This window comes from Cyprinodon tularosa, unplaced genomic scaffold (genome assembly GCF_016077235.1).
Source record: "Cyprinodon tularosa strain WSP-4 unplaced genomic scaffold, ASM1607723v1 ctg329, whole genome shotgun sequence".
Taxonomy (NCBI): Eukaryota; Metazoa; Chordata; class Actinopteri; order Cyprinodontiformes; family Cyprinodontidae; genus Cyprinodon; species Cyprinodon tularosa.
Window position 1 is genome coordinate 934,441 of NW_024039040.1, and position 16,702 is coordinate 951,142.

The 16,702-nt window shown below is 37.5% G+C and overlaps 1 protein-coding gene across 1 annotated transcript; it reads left to right on the plus strand.

The window, feature by feature from the left end:
* Nucleotides 1–276: 276 nt before the first annotated feature.
* Nucleotides 277–2,519, plus strand: LOC119788864 (tripartite motif-containing protein 16-like). Its single transcript, XM_038293555.1, has one exon. The coding sequence runs from the start codon at nt 310–312 to the stop codon at nt 1,972–1,974; it is 1,665 nt and encodes a 554-aa protein (XP_038149483.1). The 5' UTR covers nt 277–309; the 3' UTR covers nt 1,975–2,519.
* Nucleotides 2,520–16,702: the final 14,183 nt, after the last annotated feature.

Genomic DNA, 16,702 nt, shown 5'->3' on the forward strand with positions numbered 1-16,702 from the left:
GGTAACAGAGAAAAGGGGGGGTTCAAATTTGTAACCCATCACATGAAGAGCCCCTGCCATGTGAGCCACAGCCCCTCCTCATAATTAGTAACTGCTTATGAAAAAAAACAGTTTTTAAACAGCTAAGAACTTTATGGTAGTGCCAGTGACCATTTTTTTAATTCAAAGTGAAAGATCATCTTTCTCAAACAGGACCTGACAAGTCGTTTCACATTCCTGGAAAACCTGACAGACGGCTGCACATTCCTCTTTCCAAACAAAAGCTGTACGCATTTGCAGCTCACATAGTCAGTTTGACCAAGAGGAGGAATGGAGCAACAGGTACAGCTTAGAGACCAAGAGACATTATGCTGTTCTATCTGTCTGGATCTTTTGATAGATCCAGTGACAATTTCCTGCGGACATAGCTACTGTTGGACCTGCATTAAAAGTCATTGGGATAAAGAAGATCAGAGAAGGATCCACAGCTGCCCTCAGTGCAGGAAAACCTTTAGACCAAGACCAGTCCTTGCTAAAAATACTATTCTGGCAGCTTTGGTGGAGCAACTGAAGAAGACTGGACTCCAAGCTGCTCCTGCTGATCACTGCTATGCTGGACCTGAAGATGTGGCCTGTGATTTCTGCACTGGAAGAAAACTGAAAGCCATCAAGTCCTGTTTAGTCTGTCTGGCCTCTTATTGTGAGAAACATCTTCAGCCTCATTATGATTCAGCTACATTTAAGAAACACAAGCTGGTGGAGCCCTCCAAGAACCTCCAGGTGAACATCTGCTCTGATCACGATGAGGTGATGAAGATGTTCTGTCGTACTGATCAGAAGTGTATCTGTAGTTTCTGTTTATTGGATGAACATAGAGGCCACGACACAGTGTCAGCTGCAGCAGAAAGAACTGAGAGGCAGAGAGAGCTGGAGGAGAGACAAGAACACATACATCAGAGAATCCAGGACAGAGAGAAAGATGTGAAGCTGCTTCAACAGGAGGTGGAGGCCATCAATCACTCTGCTGATAAAACAGTGGAGGACAGTGAGAAGATCTTCACTGAGCTGATCCGTCTCATCCAGAAAAGAAGCTCTGATATGAAGCAGCAGATCAGATCCCAGCAGGAAACTGAAGTGAGTCGAGTCAAAGAGCTTCAGGAGAAGCTGGAGCAGGAGATCACTGAGCTGAAGAAGAAAGAAGCTGAGCTGAAGCAGCTCTTAAACACAGAGGATCACAACCAGTTTCTCCACAGCTACCCCTCACTGTCAGCACTCAGTGAGTCTACACACTCATCCAGCATCAATATCCATCCTCTGAGACACTTTGAGGATGTGACAGCAGCTGTGTCAGAGCTCAGAGATAAACTACAGGACATTCTGAGAGACACATGGACAAACATCTCACTGACAATCACTGCGGTGGAGGCTTTACTGTCAGAACCAGAACCAAAGAGCAGAGCTGGATTCTTAAGATATTCCTGTAAAATCACACTGGATCCAAATACAGCAAACGAATATTTGTTGCTATCAGAGGGAAGGAGAAAGGCCACAGTAATGGAACGACATCAGTCTTATCCTTATCACCCAGACAGATTCATTGAATATGCCCAGGTTCTGAGCACAGACAGTCTGACTGGATATTGCTACTGGGAGGTGGAGATGAGAGGGAGAGTTTATGTTGCAGTTACATACAAGGATATCAGCAGAGTAGGAGATGGAAGTGTATTTGGATGTAATGACAAATCTTGGGCATTGGACTTTTTCCAAAATAAATACATATTCTGGTACAACAACATTTCCACCTCCATCTCAGGTCCAATATCCTCCAGAATAGGAGTGTACCTGGATCACAAAGCAGGGATTCTGTCCTTCTACAGCATCTCTGGAACCATGACTCTCCTCCACAGAGTCCAGACCACATTCACTCAGCCGCTGTATGCTGGATTTTGCATTGGTTTTAATTCTGGAGATTCAGCTAGCTTCTGCAAACTTTAAGAACACATTTAGTTTATATTCAATTAGTTTTCTTTCCTATTTTTAGCATTCTATTTTTGATCATGATTTGTTTCATTGTTGTTTTTGTCTTTACTTAAAAGAAATCAGCTTTCATAATTTTTAGCACCATATTTTGTTTAATTCAAGTTAATGTCTTTATGTTATTGATGGAAAATTCATATTAATGAAAAATAATAATCTAATTTTCTTGTTTGTGGTTTAAGCTGCTACTTTGTTGTTATGTTTTTGTTTGAACAGTTATGCATTAGTCCTGATGCACAAACACCAGAGAGAAAAAAAGATATTCAATAGTGGCTTTGGGCTGATTTTACATCTTTGTAGATTCTTAAGAAGAGAAGCATCGAAATAAAGATGTCATGTTGCTTTTCTGTTCAGCTTTGATGGTGATCTTTGTAAAGTTTGAGCCCAGATTTGTTTTAAACTTGTTGGATCTAGTTTTAATTTTTTTGTTCTCATCATTATTTATAAGTCTAAGCAGACCAGTGGCACAGTGATAACAAACTTGGAAACAAAGTCCAGTGGACTGCTTTTTTCAAATGTTTTGGAATGACTATGGCATGGATGAATGAGAATCTTCACCAGCATCTTAACTCCTACCATCTCCTATCTTTGTCTCATTAAGAGACATAAAACACAATTTTTATAAGCTGAAATTGAGTCAATTTAAATACTTTGATGCCACCAACCTTTTTATTGAGTAATTTAATACTCCAATTCATTAACAACAAACCTTTATTGGTGGGAGAGGGTGTTGTACTTCATATGGGGCCCAACCAGATAATGTTGCTTTGAATGTTGCCTATTGTTGTGTTGTTACACCATTGTTAAAAAAAAATCTTCTCATAAAAAGCTTGACTGTTTATCAGGGTTTATTTCATAACATTTTTTTTCTTCAACACTCTGTAATTGTTTCGAGTAACGGTATGTGGAAACCTTCACAGCCTTTCTGCAGGGTTTAAATTAATGAGAGACTAACTTTGTCACCAGAGCAGGACTGGACGTCATGAAATCTTTTTCTCTTTTCTTTACAAAGAAAATAAAGTGCAGACAGAGTTAATTACCATCTATCTCCTTGATTTAACTGGACTTCATAGTTGCATTTCTTTTTCACACTACACCCTCCATCTCAGGTCCTGTTTCATCCAGAATAGGAGTGTACCTGGATCACTCAGCGGGTATTCGGTCCTTCTACAGCTTCTCTAAAACCATGACTCTCCTCCACAGAGTCCTGAGCACATTTACTGAATTCGGATTGGGTTGGAAGCAAATTTGAAGATTGTTACTTCAACTTCTCTAAGAAATATTGCGGGTATAAAATTAATCTCTTAGCTTCATGATGACCGTCATTTTCTTTTTTTTTTGTTAGATGTGAGCCCCAAAATAATAATTTTTGGAAACAAACTATACACTGCAAAAAATAGAAATCTCAATAAGTTATTTTTTTCTTAAAACAAGTGCATTTTTCCTTCAATTGAGGAGGTAAGTGAGACACTTTGCCAATGGAACAAGACAATTTCCTTTTAAAATAAGAAAAACAATCCTATCGTCTTATTTCAAGTTCATATTATCTATCTTATTTTAAGAGTAAAAATACGCATTACATTGGCAGATCATCTTATTTACCTGCTCAAATTAAGGGTAAATATACTTAATTTAAGAATTGTTTTTACTTATTTCTGGATGATTTTTGCAGTGTATTTTAGCAGTTATTTCCTCAGAATACAGTTAATGACCTGATGGAATAACCTGAGCACCAAAAAATAAATGCAATTTTATTCACAAAAAGCAACAAAATAGGAGAGGCAATTTGACCATTTTACATAGACTTACCATCAAAGTGACTAATGAAGGTAATAAGAAGAGTCAATGATGAATCTTCAATGAAAAGGTAACCACTAAATGAGAAATAATGTATATCATATAAATACTTAAAAATATATAAAATATATATTATAAACTACAAAATTATTTTTAGCTTGTCCTTTAAAAGCAGTTGGAATACTGTGATGTCTGCAACTCCCAACCTAACCACTAGATGTCAGTAACTGACTATGGAGAATTAAGACAAGCCTGCTGGTGGAGTTACAGGTTGGTTAATGTCAATGTGTTTCATTTATGTTTTTAACAGTTCTATTTAGTAAAAATAAAATAAAAAAAATAAAAAACAAACACAAAATTTTGGCTATATTAGAGATGAATACTAAGCACGAAAATGTGGCTGATCCAAATATAAAACACTGTCCACCTCTCTGGTTTATTGGTTCTTTACAGCCCTCATTTAAACAACTGCAGGCCAACCTCTGATCAAGCTTTTTTTAATGTTTACTAAAAGGATATTTCTTAATCTTTTTTATTGGGAACTCATCAACTTGATTGATTTTCATTCATAGCCTACTTTAAATGAAAAGTTTTGTAAATTCAGCAGTTTTGGGCACGTTACTTTGATAAAGTAATTAGTTTAGTTACTAGTTACTTCTCCCAAAAAGTAACTGAGTTACTAACTGAGTTACTCCACAATAAAAGAAACTAGTTACTAGTAAAAGTAACTATTGCGTTACTTTTGCGTTTCACGCCCCCGTAACCCTCACGCCCCCACCTTCTCGCCGTGGACGACAAAGTTTTTTAACAGGGTGTTCAGATCTGGTGAGTGTATGAAATTAATAACTGGGGATGTCTAATTCTGAAATCCTGTGTGTTTGGGTTGTTTATCGATACTGCAACATCTATCTATCTATCTATCTATCTATCTATCTATCTATCTATCTATCTATCTATCTATCTATCTATCTATCTATCCATCTATCTATCTAGATGTATACTCTGCGTGTGACATAAAATATGGATCTCCATCCCTGCCACAAAGGTATCCATCCATCCATCCATCCATCCATCCATCCATCCATCCATCCATCCATCCATCCAGATTTCTCCCTTTCTCCATATAGGCTATCATTTGATCGTTCTCGCGCGCCTTTAGCGAGCATGCGCGTTTCCTGTCGCTTGCGCGGTGAATCGTGCCTCCTGCGCTGTGCGGAGATGCAGGGGAAACCGTATGTGATGGGCAGTGTTGGGAAAGTTCTCTTTCTACGTGAACTAGTTCAAAGTTCAGTTCACGCATTTTAAAATGAACTAGTTCAGTTCATAGTTCATAATCTAAAACCAAAAAATGAACTAGTTCATAGTTCTTTTTTTTTTTTTTTCATATATTGCTCAATTACACCATAGCCTACTGTAGAACCACAGACAGCAATTATTTTATCAGTTGTAACTCTGAAACTGTGCGTCAGATTTCATCTTCATATCCAGTTTTGAATCCTTATCCAACCAGGGTTTACATTAGCATTGAGGGGACAGCATTTCCCCATTGTTGCTTTAATGCTTTGTTGCTGTCCATTCACTTCACACTAGTAGCAGCTGCAGCTTTCACCCCTACAGTATATTCTCAAAAACATCAGGAAAAATGTGCTGCTTGAATGGTCTTTTTTATGAGGAATTATTAAAATAAAAATAGGAAAGTAGTCTTTAAGGTGCAAATGTTTTTTTTTATTTTAATAATTTTTTCCATTTGAAATTTCATTTCAATACATATTAAAAAGGAATACTGGAATCCTGGAAAATTATACCAGGCAGGTTTAACAAACAAGTTACATGGATAGTAAAATCCTCAAGAACAGGGGTCTTCTATGTTTTCCAGACCAAGGACCCCCAAACTGATGGCGAGATGGAGCGGGGACCCCCTAACTATATATATTGTATGAAATTGTGTCCTATAGTCACTCTATTACAGATGGAGTAATGTAAAGAAATTAATTTCTCCCTGGGATTATTAAAGTTTTTCTGATTCTGATTCCTGGTTGTTGTGAATGAAACGGTGCCCAGCTTGAAAGAGCTCCTGTGTGTCGCTGAATGTGTGCATTGATGACTGAAAGACATCTTTTGTCTCCATTTATCTGTTTACTACAGTGTGTTGATTTCATGTTAATGAGTATTTAAAGACATTTCAATTAGTGGGGGAAAAAATTGCAGGGGGGGGAATATAAAAATATCAACTAACCATGCAGACTCTCATGCAGTACCTCCATAGACCCCCTAGGGGTCGCGGATCCCCTGTTGAAGACCTCCGCTCAAGAAGATTTTACTAACACAAACTGAGGGACCAGGCTGAGGTAGGAATTTAAGGTTACTGAAGTGCGGATTTTTTTACTGAAAGCCGGCGGGCAAACTTGTTGCCATCATCCTCACCGACCACCTGGTCATAAAACTGCTTTAAGTGATCATACTGCTGCTTTGTCGCCTCCATGCTGCTGTGGCTTCCACGCTGCATTTTGTTTTGATGACGCACGCGGCTGTAGGCTACGACGCTGGTAGCTGGTGTTGCAAGATTGGGTGTTTTTCCCGCTACATATTAAGGCCTGTTTACGGTGTGATTTAGCCGGGGTTTCGCCTGGAGGGCTCTATAGAAATCTGGCAACCTATTGAACGGAGCTGAACTGAGAGAGCGTGCCATTCACAGACACCAGAATGAACGAGTTCACAATAACGTTCAGCAGGCAGTAATGCAGTACGTTCAGTTCACGTTCGCCCAAAATATGAACGAGTTCATGAACTTTCGTTCAATGAACGCGTTCAGGCACAACACTGGTGATGGGGAAACGCAGCTCGACGTAACACCGGTATTTCCATCTGTAAAACACTGTTTTGCTGCTGGATCCTCCTCACTCTCCATCTCTCTGTGTGTGCTGTACGTTAACACCCGCCAGCGGAAACACCCACCTACCCAACTGACAGACGGAATCTCACTATACATCAGCCAATCTCTTCCTCCCCTCTCTCATGACAAGAAGGTTCATTGTGCGACCTGAGTAACGCGCAGTAACGGGGTGTTTGCAATGGTAACTGCGGTATAGTTACAGTCAAAGTACTTAGTTAGATTAGTCTTTACTAAAACAAGGTAACAGCGTTAGTAACGCCGTTACTTTCAACGCCGTTAGTCCCATCACTGAAATTCAGTGATTACCTGACGGGCAGACCCCAGTATGTACGCCTACAGAACTGTGTGTCTGACAGGGTGGTCAGCAACACTGGGGGCCCCCAGGGGACTGTCCTCTCCCCCTTCCTCTTCACCCTTTTCACCTCGGACTTCAGCTATTGCTCTGAGTCCTGCCACCTTCAGAAGTTTTCTGATGACTCAGCAATTGTTGGCTGCATTGAAAAGGGTGAGGAGAGTGAATACAGGACTGTGGTGGGCAACTTTGTCACTTGGAGTGAGCTGAACCATCTGCAGCTCAACGTGACAAAGACTAAGGAGCTAATAGTGGATCTGAGGAGGACAAAAACTCCTGTGACCCCTATTTCCATCCAGGGGGTTCCTGTTGACACTGTGGAGGAGTATAAGTACCTGGGAGTGTTATTTAACAATAAGTTGGACTGGACTAGAAACACCGAGGCGGTCTACAAAAAGGGCCAAAGCCGACTGTTCTTCCTGAGGAGGCTGAAGTCCTTTAACATCTGTGGGACGATGCTGAGGATGTTTTATGAGTCTGTTGTTGCTAGCATGCTCTTCTTTGCTGTCACATGCTGGGGCAGTGGGCTGAGGGTCGCTGAAAACAACAGACTGAACAAACTGATCAAGAGGGCCGGTGATGTTGTGGGGGAGCAGCTGGACACCCTGACCAGCGTGGCAGAGAGGAGGATGCTGTCCAGGTTTCAGTCCATATTAGACAATGACTCACATCCTCTCTATGACACACTGGTCCAGCAGATGAGCTCCTTCAGCAGAAGACTCCTCCTACCCAGATGCACCACAGAGCGCCACAGGAAATCATTCCTACCTGTGGTCATCAATCTCTATAACGCCTCCCTCAAGTGATTCAGCCCCCCCCCCCGTAATTGACATTTATGCACTATTTTTGCACGCCACGCATCACTTTACTTGGATTTATCACTTTACTTGAATTTTCACTTTATTTGGATTTAGTTTTTACATATGCATAGATATACGTACAGATATATATATATATACAGAAGAGCTATATGTGTATATATTTTATCTCTTTTTATTCTTATTTTTTATGTTTATTAAATTGTATAGTTGGATGTATATATTATATAAAACTGTAACTGGAGCGTGTAAAAAAAGTAATTTCCCTCTGGGATTATTAAAGTATTTCTGATTCTGAATTAGAGTTGAAGATATCAGTGATGGTTCTGAACAAACCCTAAACCTTTGAAGTCAATGTTTTCAAAAAATTACATTACTGAATACAAAATTATTCACTAGCTATTATTTTATGGACTGTGTTAAGTCGAGCATCACATCAGGTAGTTACTAAGGAGTAATAGTTACCTAATCAGTATCTGACCATTAACTATTGTTTTGTGTACACTTAAGTAAAGTGAAATTCAATATCAGTTCCTGCTTAAGTACTCTGTTTCTCAGATAACAACAGTAGTCCCATAATAAGACTGGGCTGGGTGTGTATCACTCCTTATCAGTTCTGTAGTCATTCTGTAATAGTTAATCCATTGTGTAACTGTTTGTAAAGTGTTATACACATATTATACTTTGGGCCCAAACTTGACTAAAATGGTTGTGATTTATAAGGATAATAATTCACCTTTTTCTTTTCCTTTTCCTTTCAGATCTTAAATATGATGATAGATGGTGTCAGCAAACAAAACCTGATTTGTTAAATAAAACCTGATTTGTTAAACAAAACTCAGAGTTGTTTCTGTTCTCCAGAAGTAAAACAAATATGCAGTTTGAAAGAAGTGAAACTCTTTATGTTACCAGTATACCGTATATCACATACTATTCTCAATCACATAAATCATAAAAGCATAATCTGTCTAAAATATCTCAGCTTTCTGAAATAAAAAAATGCAGAAACTGAATTTTCTCCTTATTTTATGCAGATGTCAAACTTCTGTCTTTTAAGAAACGAACTCTAACAAGACAGTCTTTTACTGATCAAACAGAAAACGACAGATAAGTTTCAAAGCAACATTCAATTTCAAACATTAAAGAATTTATTAATTATATGTTAAAACTCATCAACTCGTAATATATGTTTATCTCTACATAAAAAGTGTTCTTAGGTTATGAAAAAGCTATATTATTTTAACGTTTTAGTTAGAAATATAAATACTAAATTTGTTTTATATAATTAACCTAGTGATCAAAGGAGCATATTCAATTCAGTTTATTTATATAGCGTTAATTCACAACACATGTCATCTCAAGGCACTTTACAGAAACAATTGAACCAGATCATACAGTCAAATTAATTCAAAGTTTTCTATCTAAGGAAAACCAGTTGATTGCATCGACTCATTGACCCGACAGCAATCCCTCACACTAAGCATGCTTGTAGCAACAGTGGAGAGTAAAACTCTGTTTAACAGCAAGAAACCTCCAGCTAAACAAGGCTCAGTGTGAGCAGCCTTCTGCTGAGGCCTACGGGGGTTCAAGGAGATAGAAGAGGGCATACAAAAAGATGCAAAGATGCTAAATGTAACTGTCAACTAGCTTCAAAGGTGACCCCATCCAGGATTATCAGGCCTACATTAAAGACATTACAGCACTGCGTGTCCCGAGCCCTTACACCCCCACCATGGACTTTTCTCCCTGTTCTCCCTGCTGGTCTGTTGCTTCGCAGCATCGGCTGCAGCTTTTTTCCCCACTGCCATCAGATTGCTGAACTGTTGAAAAAAACTCTAAATTAGGTAACAGCCTCTGTATCACACTGATAACACCTAACCAAATCCTTGGTCATTCTGGAGATCTGGGCCTTTTTGTCTGGCACTATGGTTTTTTCCTCTTCCAATGTGAACCCCTGGGAAGCTTCAGGGAAAAGAGAGAAATCCTCTGTGCTGTTGTTTTTACTGTTCTCAGCTCTGTAGGGGGGGCAAAACACACATCGTTTGGAGGGTCATGTGGAGCCAGATGGCTGATAGGGGGTTGCAGAGCTGAGAAGAGAGGTCTAGCTGTTTTAAGAGCAAAATTGCATCCTCCTCTTCAGTGATCATGTTAATATGAAACATGGACATTGGTTCTCATTGTCCAAAATCATCATCACATTATGGTTTATGGCACAACTTGAATATATCTTTTAGATTTGCAAGATAAATTTTCTACATTTAGTGACGAGTAAAGCTGTTTTGTTTGTCGTCTGATTGGTGACGTATTTCCACCCTGGGCTGCAAAAATCTTTGCGCATAGACTCTCATTAAAAGTTGTACATGTTCAGTAGCTCCTCTTTAATGCAAAAGACAGGACCATCCTGGGGCGCTTCTCTCCTGTACCCAGAGCTAAACGCAACTTCATTTGAAATGTTTTATTGTGGGGGATATGGTGTTTCCTCCTGGATGATCCCATCTCTTCTACTTACTCTCTGCTGTGGTTCCTGAAGTCGACGGTGATCTCCTCCGTCTTCTCCACATTCAGGATCAGGCTGTTATCTTTGCACCAGTCCACCAGCTGCTCCACCTCCTCTCCGTAGTCCTGGTCATTGTCTTCTCTGATGAGGCCCACCATCATAGTGTTGTCTGCAAACTTCATGATGTGATTGATGGTTGTATTACTAATAGTAGTAACAAATGAGGGGTTAAATAATTTTGATAAACTGGCGGTTATTTGCTGAATGGAATCAGATCACTTAATCATTCAGTTTGTTTCGGTGATTTTTGATTGATTCAGCTTGACATTGATTTTATTTGTAAACTGTCAAACATTTTAAATGGTGGGAAGGTAAATAGCTAATGATTTCATAAATTAATGAAATACTCATTTATGTGTCTGAGCATTTTAGGTCAGGTTGCTTCACCCTCCACAAGATATTGATATTATCAATTTCAAACTTTGGTGTTGGTCTTCCTTCACCTCCCAGGCTCCATTAAGAACTAATCTTCTCATGCTACTAACCGTTGATAACATTTTGACATTTAACCAATAGCTTTACCTAAGGAAGGAGTATAGACAAGCTTAAAATCACAAAGGCCGTTTAGTTAGACAAAACAAAAATGTACCATTCAATATGATTTGAAAAAAGTCTTCACAATCACAAAAAAATTAATATTAACTTAAAATGAATGAAAATACAAAATAATAACTTCAATCTCAAGTTTCCTCTATATGTCACACTACTCATTATCAAAGAGCAATCCTTAAAAAAAACATAATAATAATAAATATAATTACATAAAATGTATATATAATAATGTTATAACATATTAATATAAAACTTTGTGTTTATCATATTAACATTTAATTGCAAAATATATAACTTTGCATATATCTGATCCAGTTTGGTTTTAATAGATTTTAAATCTGAATAAATATGTATAACCTAACTGAAAGGTCATTATACAATTTGTTTTGCTCTTTTAAGGGGTTGTGACAAGTTCTTAAGAGATTATTGTAATATTAACTTTGACTTGTCTTCTGTGTGATTAAAATGAGATCCAAGGCGCCTCCTATTCTTTCAGACAGCAGCTGTCTGAACTGTGGTCTGACCCAAAATGGCTGCCCTATAAGCACGTCAGCCTCACTGCCAGCAGCATCTAACAAGGCAGCTACGTATTAATGTAAGATGGCGCAGGCACTGTGCGGGCAGGTGGAGTCACATGACCAACATGGAGCGAAAAGTTGTGATCATCTGTCTGGACTTTAAGTTAACTGAGTTCTCTATAAAGTCTACTATATAGGCCCCTCTCTATATAGTGATTGAGGGATTAAGGGTTTAGGGCTTAAACGGTTTTAGGACAGCCAAAGAGTAACTAATCAGGAACTAATGTGTAGTTACCAAGGAAACCAATGACGAACTAATACAAAATTAAAGGTCACTTATTAGGGGGCCGCTGGTTAGTGGCCACAAAATTAGAGTAGAACATTTTTTTGTCGTTTTTGAATAAATCCTAGACCTGTGCTCATGGAAAACTTCTTTACTGAACACAGAGTATAAAATTATTGACTAGCAATTTTTTTATGGATTCTGTTGACAAGCATCATATCAGTTAGTTACTAAGTTAGTTGACCATTAGCAACTGTTTTGTGTAATCAATTATTTGAAGTGAAAATACAAATTCGTTCCTGCTTAGGGACTCTGTTTCTCAGGTAACCATAGTAGTCCCATAATAACGCTGGGCTGGGTGTGCTCCATTATGTACTGGTTGGCCACTCCTTATCAGTTCTGTAGGCATTCTTTAGTAGTTAATCGATTGTGTAACTGTAAAGTGTGACACACATATTATACTTTGGGCCCAAACTTGATTAAAAATTGTTGTAATTTATAAGGATTATAATTTATAATTCCTTTTCCTTCAAGATCTTAAATCTGATGAGAGATGTGTCAGCAAACAAAACCTGATTTGTTAAACAAAACTCAGAGTAGTTTCTTTTCTCCAGAAGTGAAACAAAGATGCAGGTTGATAGAATTGAAACTCTTTGTTACTAGTATATGCATCACACAGTATTCTCAATCACATAAATCATTAGTATAATTTCTCTAAAATATCTCAACATTGTCAAATAGAAAAAAATATTTTTTTAATTGAATTGCCTCCTTATGACTGTTTATAAAGTAAGCATTCTTTTACCATCTTCAGGAGAGGTTCCTTCTGGGGCATCAGGTGTTTCTTACTTTCCACATGGATGTTAGGATCAATTTTTGTTTCATAGGGTTTAGCATTTGAGTTAATTTCAAAACAAAAGTATATAGATAAAAAAAAAAAAAAATGAACCAGCTCTCAGGGTTAAATGATCTCACAGGATAATAATTTGTGATACAGTGTCTTTGCATTTTATGCAACTTTATGTAAATATTAAATGTAAACAAATTCTGTCAAGGTGCACCATATAAGACTTACAAACCTTTAGCTGTAACTAATTATAGATCCACATAAAAGCTATTTCTATCTCTGACTTGCAATACAAATTGTTCAATCCCGAATATTCTACAGTTGCACATATATCGGTAATAGTTTACAATAATGTACAACAAATCTGATGACCTGCTACACAATGCCTAAAGTTCTAAAAAAGAACTCATGGGTAGTTAACCGGTACTTACTGGGGCACACAGCCTTATTAGTGGGCTACTGCTTAGTTATCTTGGAAACAGAAGTAACTAAGCAGGAACTAATGCAAAATTACAAAGGACACAAAAAACGAATTGCCTGAAAGTACACGGACCGATGAACTAATCTATGTTGTAGTTAATAAGGAAACACAAGAGGAACTAATATGGAACTAAAGGGTAGTTAACCAGTACTTATTCGAGGACCACTGGTTTGCTACTGCAAAATAGGAGTAGAAGAGTTCAGTGCTGGTTCTGAATAAACTGTGTTGAGTCAAGCATCATATCAGGTAGTTACAAAGGAACCAATAGTTTCCTAATCAGTAACTGACTATAACTAGCTTTCTCAAAAAAAAAAAAAAGAAAATGCTGACACTGAATTGTCTCCTTATTTGATGCAGATGTTCAACTTGAATCCTGAAAAAGACAGTATTTCATTGATCTAACAGAAAACAGCAGAGAAGTTTAGTTGTAATAAACAAAGGGAGACTGAAGCTCAATGACCCACATAGAATATCTCCCTGCAAAAAACATTTCAAAGCAACAATATTAAGTTTCTAACATTGAAGAATTAATTAACTATATTTTTATCTTCATCAACTTGTAATATACCTTTGTCTCCAAATAAAAAGTGTTATTTATTAAGTAATATGAAAGTTATAATTATTTCACCATTTTAGTTAATTAAAAGAAATTTTAAAATGCTCAAATAGGTTTGAAATATAAAAAATTCATAAAATACCAAAACAAATATTAGAATCTTTAATCAAGCTGTTTTTATGGCTTTTACTGAAACTAACACCTCTCCTTCCTTTTCCTGCTTTATGTGTAGTACTTGTTGCCTTCCCTTCAGAATGGGAGGTACAAGGGGTGGAACCTTCAAGTACTTAAGAGCTGACAGACTCCCTACTCCAAGCAGAACTTCTGAGTTCAGGCAGATTTCTTTCTCAAAGAGGTAAACCTCATAGTTGCTACTTCTTAGACCTGAAATGGCAAAAAAGAGAGTTTGGACGGACAAAGAAGATGTGTACTGTCTGATCTGTTTTGATCTACTGAAGTATCTGGTACCTATTCCCTGTGGACACAACTTCTGTATAAAGTGTATTAAAACCCACTGGGAAGAAGAGGAGGAGAAAGGAATCCACAGCTGTCCTCAGTGCAGGAAAACCTTCAACCCAGGTTTCTCAGAGAAAACCACACCTCTAACAGATGTAGTGGAGCTGCTGAAGAAGATCAAACTCCAAGCTGTTCTTGCTGATAACTGCCATGCTGGATCAGAATATGTGGCCTGTGATTTCTGCACTGGAGAAAAAATGAAAGCCATCAACTTCTGTTTCATCTGTCTGGCCTTTTGTTGTGAGAATCATGTTCATTCTGACTGCGATGATCCTCCTTTGAAGAGAAACAGGGGGCTAAAGCCCTACAAGAACCTCCAGAAGAACATCCACTCTCATCATGATGAAGAGATCAATTTGTTCTGTATGAAGGTAAATATGTGCCAAAATGAACGAACTTGTGAATTTAATGTGAAAACTTGAGAATGCAATGTCAGAATTTGTACCACAAAAATCCGAACTTGTATGCCAAAATGTTTTGCTTTAAAGAAAAATCGTACACACACAAACTGAATTTGAAGTTGCACTCAAATCTGATTTAAATGTGAATGCACAAAAAAATGTTTACTGGTTCATATAGTTTTACACAAATAAAATTACAGCTGACAAATGATTATTGATAGTTTATTTGTAATTATAATTATTTTTTTGCATATGTTAATCTTGCATTACAACCTCAATTTAGCCATAACAGCTTCTTGAATCTGCTGCTGCAAGAACACAAACGCGCTCTCGCGAGACACAGCGCGTTGACACCGCGCTCTGACTTTTGTCACATTCCTTGCGAGATATTTGTGCCAAAACGAACTTGTGTTTGAAGATGTGAGAGCAATCACAGTGAACCTGCTGGGGCATCATAGGTCAACCAATCAGAGTGAAGAGTGGAGTGAGCGAAGCCACTTCGGACGTCTGCCTGCTATGGCGCAACAAGTTGCTTCACAAAAACATCGTTTTGACTCATCCTTTCTATGTTGTAGGAGTAAATAAACACGTTTAAATCGAACTGATAAAAATTACACGAAGCTCGAGTGAATATGGACTCTGGTTTTATTACGTCGATGGCTAGCTAGCTTGCATCAGGAGTCAAATGAGATATCAGGTTTTAAATGACAAATATAACCAAAAACTAGCCCTGCATACTACCCAAATTTCAATTTACTAGATTCATTTCGATCAGGGAATTCGGTTCTGTAGGGCGAGCGGGTTGCAGGATTCAGCTGGTGGTACCACAAGCTAGCGGGTGGTACCACAGGTAGACTTTACTGCATCGGTCGTTTGGACGTCACTGCAGCCTCCCTGTTCACCTTCCTGTATGTGTGGCCAGAGAGCTCATTAGATAAATACAATTAATGCTTGTTGTTAAAATCAGATTAATATCAAACGTTATATTGCAGCTGATTTGGTTTTACATGTGATCTATGGATTTAAAAAGTTTACCTGTTTGATCAGTGACAGATGTTCTGTTTATGGGGCTTACTGTAAATACATTGGGGGGGGGGGATTATTGTCAAATGGAAAGGTAATTAAACAGTGAAACAGCTGTGGCTGTGATTACTCTGTACTGGTGAGATAGTTCACACAGATACTCTAATAATATAATAACAATAAACAAAAACAACGTTATAACTTCAATGATCTCTAATGTCAATCCAAATTCAAGTTTTACAACATCACAATATTTGCATGATATTGCTGAATTATGTGTGATTAAACGAAAACTACAGAGAATATAGATTTTACGCAGTACCGGTATTTTGAAACTCACTGTCATTTAAACATTTTATTATGGATAGGGATGCATGATAACTTATAAAAAAAAAAAACAATATTGATTAACTGATATATTTCAGCTCCTAAAGGCCAATACCGATAGCTGATAACCGATAACACACATACATACCTAATCATGATATCAATACTGTTAACAAAGCCAAAAAGACTTTTCATTCTTTAAATGAAGAAATATTTATTTTTACAGAGAAAAACTATCAGCAAGCCTCTCAAACATTTTCTAAAAGATGTCAAACTATTTGATATCTCAAATGCACATCAACTTAAATAAGGTGCATTGTTTACTGATACAAAAATTAAGGCTCCTTGAACTGATGCAGGTACATCCATCGGGATTTCAAACTGAAAAAGTCTGATAAAAAAAAAAAAATTATAGTAAATGATGCTGACAAGTTAGATTCAAACATTTATTGTATGTTAACACAATCTAAAAAATGTTATTTGTAAAAAAATTATGACTGACAGGTCAGACCTGTTTGAGTACATATGAGCAGTTTTAAACAACAATAACTGTGGTCTTATAATGTGAGCAGAGCACTATTGTGCTGACAAAAATAATATAAATGTTATCAGGGTAAGTTGTCATGATATCGGACTAATCGGAATGATATAATTTCCTGTTATCGGACCGCTAATGATCTTGCACCTCTAATTATGGATGTTAAACAACTGCTTAAAGTTTCTTTTTCAAAAGCCATTGCACTCGTGAAAAATTATCCCAACAGT

What these genes read in the sequence shown, in the direction of transcription:
- LOC119788864 (XM_038293555.1), top strand. Translation starts at nt 310, where the DNA reads ATGGAGCAACAGGTACAGCTTAGAGACCAAGAGACATTATGCTGTTCT.